General features: G+C 41.5%; 1 protein-coding gene across 1 annotated transcript in view; it reads left to right on the top strand.

The window, feature by feature from the left end:
• LOC103515699 (aminopeptidase N-like) overlaps positions 1–3,389 on the top strand; it is a 20,202-nt gene extending 16,813 nt beyond the window's left edge. The window contains 3 exon segments of the mRNA XM_026828300.1: positions 393–533; positions 1,569–1,650; positions 2,758–3,389. Coding sequence (XP_026684101.1) covers positions 393–533; positions 1,569–1,650; positions 2,758–2,928 — 394 coding nt within the window. The 3' untranslated portion in view covers positions 2,929–3,389.
• Positions 3,390–4,341: the final 952 nt, after the last annotated feature.

The raw sequence follows: 4,341 nt of genomic DNA, 5'->3' as shown, positions 1-4,341 counted from the left end.
CGGCCAGGGCGGAAATTTTCTAACCAAACTTTTCCGTTCTTGGATAGGCATGGATGTAAAAGAATGTGCGTTGAAATACCTAGGTACCTATTGAAAAGCTGTGCCGAGGTAAGTACGATCGCTTTACCAATGTTTTATGCATGTCGTTCGCGCCGGTTCCTCAATGGACTAATTTGTTACTTTCTGTCGTTGATTTTCAGATATTTGGAATACGCCCTCACGGAAAGTTTGATCAGGAAGCAGGACGCTCCCAGAGTATTCTCTCTTTGAAATAGGTACCTATTGAAAAGCTGTGCCGAGGTAAGTACGATCGCTTTACCAATGTTTTATGCATGTCGTTCGCGCCGGTTCCTCATTGGACTAATTTGTTACTTTCTGTCGTTGATTTTCAGATATTTGGAATATGCCCTCACGGAAAGTTTGATCAGGAAGCAGGACGCTCCCAGAGTATTCTCTCTGGTATCTCAGAGTGCTGTGGGTCATACAGTGGCCTTGGACTTTCTGTACAACAACTGGGACAGGATCAAGAAACAGTAAGTTGACAATCTTCTCTTTTCCTTTCGGACTAAGGTCAGTCACTCCACGCTGCTCTGAGCCCACTCTGAGGCTTGGGTGCAGGGGCCACTGCCCCAAGGGAGGAGTGCTTAAATAAGGTCAGTCACTCACTATCAGGTAGACCTGATCAGATGTCAGATCTACCTGATAGAGTCAGTTTTACCTGATAGTGTGTGTGATGCTCATCAGTTGTCAGGTATACCTGATCAGGTGTACCTGTCAAGTCTACCGGATGGTGAATGGCTGGTCTAATACTTCTCTTAAGGTGGCTGGTCGTACGACACGGCTGCACTATTGGGTCGTACAGCCCAGTCGCTCTGAGAGCAGTGTGGTCGCATGGTCGTGAGGTTTTCATGTGATTTAAAATACTATTTTTGTGATAATTTTGTCAGCTCCCATGGCGTAGTGGTCACTGCGCTTGCCTTGCACGCGGGAGACCCGGGTTCGATTCCCGGCGGGGTCAAGAAATTTGTATCATGCAAATGATTGATTCCGTGACTGGCTGTTGCGGGACCCACTCAGCCTCGTGAGGAAAATGAGTAGCTACCTATGACATAATGTCATCTTCTTCATCTTCCTCCAATAATTGCACTATCAATCGTTTTTTAGCACTACTTAAAAAATCCGACATACGATCAAAACAAAACTGTCGTTCGACTCGGTCGCTATGATTGGAATGCTGCCTCTATGGTGCGACCAGGCAGCTCGGTCGTACGACCCGGTCGCTATGATCGGATCGCCACCTTTACCAACAGCTACTTCCCATTAAGTATTTATTTATTTTCTTGACCAATAATTGCACTATCAATCGTTTTTTAGCACTACTTAAAAAATCCGACATACTGTTCGTATCACGATCAAAACAAAACTGTCGTTCGCGATGATTGGAATGCTGCCTCTATGGCGCGACCAGGCAGCTCGGTCGTACGACCCTGTCGCTATGATCGGAACACCACCTTTACCAACAGCTACTTCCCATTAGGTATTTATTTATTTTCTTGATGTTTTTCCAGTTTCAACGGCACTCAATTTCAAGTGACGTCCATAGTGAAATTCTGCACGAAACGGATTTCCAATGAGCTGGAACTAACACAGGTAAACATTTAGATTCGACCTAGGTTGAACTCAGGGTAGGTTCTGTGTAAGCATGTTCCGCGGGTTCGATTCCTCCGCGGTGCGAACTTTACCCGAAACAGATAAGGTTGGTTATCGGAACGGCTGGCTTCCTCTCAGACTGTTCTTCCCTCTTCGATTTCGGGACGATAAGAGCTCCGTTGTTACAGTTCTATCAAATGTTCAACACAGTGGAATTTTGCTGATTTTCGAGTCCTTTTTTGGTCCTTCGCAGGCCGAATCGCAGGCCATTAGCCTGAGTTAACTAAAGTACCTACTAAAGCCGGGGGCCACGAACCAAGTTTAAACCTTCGAATTGAGCAATCTGGTTGGTCGATAAGTGGAAACAATTTGTACACCATATCAAAACAGATATGTTAACAAGCTGGGTCCGTCCCTCCGGGAATTTTTTAGGCCGTAGTTTATTCGATCGTGGTTAAAGAATACCTTTGTACCTACCTAATTTGTTTAATATTCAGTTTATTATCATTCTTGATTTGATTTTTTGTTTTTACTTTCATGTAATGATTTAAAATCAAGACTGGAGCCCGTTCTCCCTTTATTCCCAATATAATGTCACCCATCCATTTATTGGCCTTTCTCGGCGTAGCTTAACATAGGTGACGCTAAAATCGGTCTTAAATGATCGACTGAAGTGTTATCTAAAACTTTCTCGCTTTGAGTTCATAGGTCGTCGCGACAAATTTCGAGATCAGAGCTCATTTGTGTGAGAAAATGTGAAAAAAATCCCGCAAAAACCAGTTTTTTTGGTTTTTTGGCTTTATGGTTTTCTGGACAAAATTTGCACCACCATTTTCGTGATCCTGGTAAAAAGACCTTTAATTTGATTTATAGGTCGACCAGGTTTGGATAAGTCCTTCTATGGGGACAGACAGACCGACACCGAAGCGAATACAATAGTCCGTCCACTATACCTTTTATTATTAGTAATAATAAAGGAAGGACGGACTAAAAATCTAAAATTTCAGCCAATCAGATTTCTTAAACCGAGATACTAATTTAATACATAGGTATTTATTTTTATTTACTTATAATTAGGTAATCTCTCTCTTGTTCCTTTTTTCTCAGCTCAAGAACTTCGTCGAGACTAACTACAAGGATTTGCTAGCGTCCAGTCGAACCATTATGCAGATTATTGAAAATGCTGAAACCAACGTTAAATGGATGAGAAAGAACTACGAGCCGATTGTACAATGGTTGAATGACACGAGCAATTATGACTTTACTGTTATCAGCTAGCGCTGAGGGCGGAAAATTTTAGAACTGGCGCTTAAAAAAGGACTCGAAATATTTCGAGCTGATTTTGAGAACGGGTTGTAATTTTACGCACTAGAGATAAGGAAGTGCATAATACCTAATCGTTCCTAAAAATACATCATAATATCGTACACCTAGGTAATGAATAGGACTGAACATTCTTGAACTATGTATAAAACCCTTAAGGTCTCATTTTAAAGAAATCCCTTTAGCCTAACGCCGAGATTGCTGAGTTACCTTTTTTTTAAAAAAAAAAAGTTACCTGAGTTACCTTTAGAGAAAAAGTTAGATGTAAAAGGACCATTCATTCGTATGAACGCCCGATACTTATTTTGTGTATGCAATGTGCCAAGGAAATGAAGTTTGTGTGTAGCTATTTTTGAAAGCATTTTTATCTGGTCCACCCAGTTTTCAATTTTACTGTTGTTTAAGTACCCACCTAGGTACCTACCGACCTAAAATTTTTTGTATAAAATTATGTAGGTAACTTTTTTAATTCCTTAGGTTATTTTTATTTCAACTCCGAAAAAGTAACTTTAAAAGGTCGAAAATTCAATTTTTATTTGTCGTTCTAATGAAAAAGTTCAAAGAGTTGTGACGTCAGATATCACGTCAAAATGCGCAGAAGCGCTTGCGCACAAACAAAAGAAGTGGGAGTTATGAATTATGACGTCATCGCCTACAGGCGCGTATGCCGTGACGTCAAACTTCACGATTTGCCGGTATTTTTTAAATCGATTTATCTCGGTATTTAGAAGTCGTAGAAGAAAAAGAAAAATTCCGTTGTTCCTCATTTTTCCTGCTCTATGGCTTTGAAACACCACCCAAGTAAGCGCAACTGATCTATTGAGCAATCTGGTTGGTCGATTAAAAGAAAAAATCTAAGTACACAAAAAGTCCTGTCCAAGGTGTACACAAAAAGTCCTGTCCAAGGTGTACACAAAAAGTCCTGTCCAAGGCGTACACAAAAAGTCCTGTCCAAGGCGTACTCAAAAAGTCCTGTCCAAGGCGTACACAAAAAGTCCTGTCCAAGGTGTAGGGGCAAACAGCCCTAAAGTTCGGGTTAAGCCTGTACTAATAACCCTGCCTCGGTGGTGTAGTGGTCACCCTGCCTCGGTGGTGTAGTGGTCAAGGCGCTCGACTGGTAAACAGGAGGGCGTGGGTTCAATCCCAGCCGAGGTATGGAATTTTATCTTCAATATAATTTGAGAATTTGACCACAATAATAGTAGTAGCCTACTGCTGGAGTAAAGGGACTTTTCAGTCTTATGCGAGCAGTATAAATAAGATTCCATTCCACTTGGCGGGGCGGAGAGCTATCGCGCTCCTTCATTTTATCACTGAACAAATTACGTTTTTTTTTTTTTTTTTTTTTTTTAGAGGTTTGACAGAGGG

The sequence above is a fragment of the Diaphorina citri genome, unplaced genomic scaffold, assembly GCF_000475195.1.
Source record: "Diaphorina citri unplaced genomic scaffold, Diaci psyllid genome assembly version 1.1 scaffold1401, whole genome shotgun sequence".
NCBI classification, from domain to species: Eukaryota; Metazoa; Arthropoda; class Insecta; order Hemiptera; family Psyllidae; genus Diaphorina; species Diaphorina citri.
The sequence above is the reverse complement of the archived record's forward strand: the minus strand, read 5'-3'. Positions and strand labels throughout refer to the sequence as shown.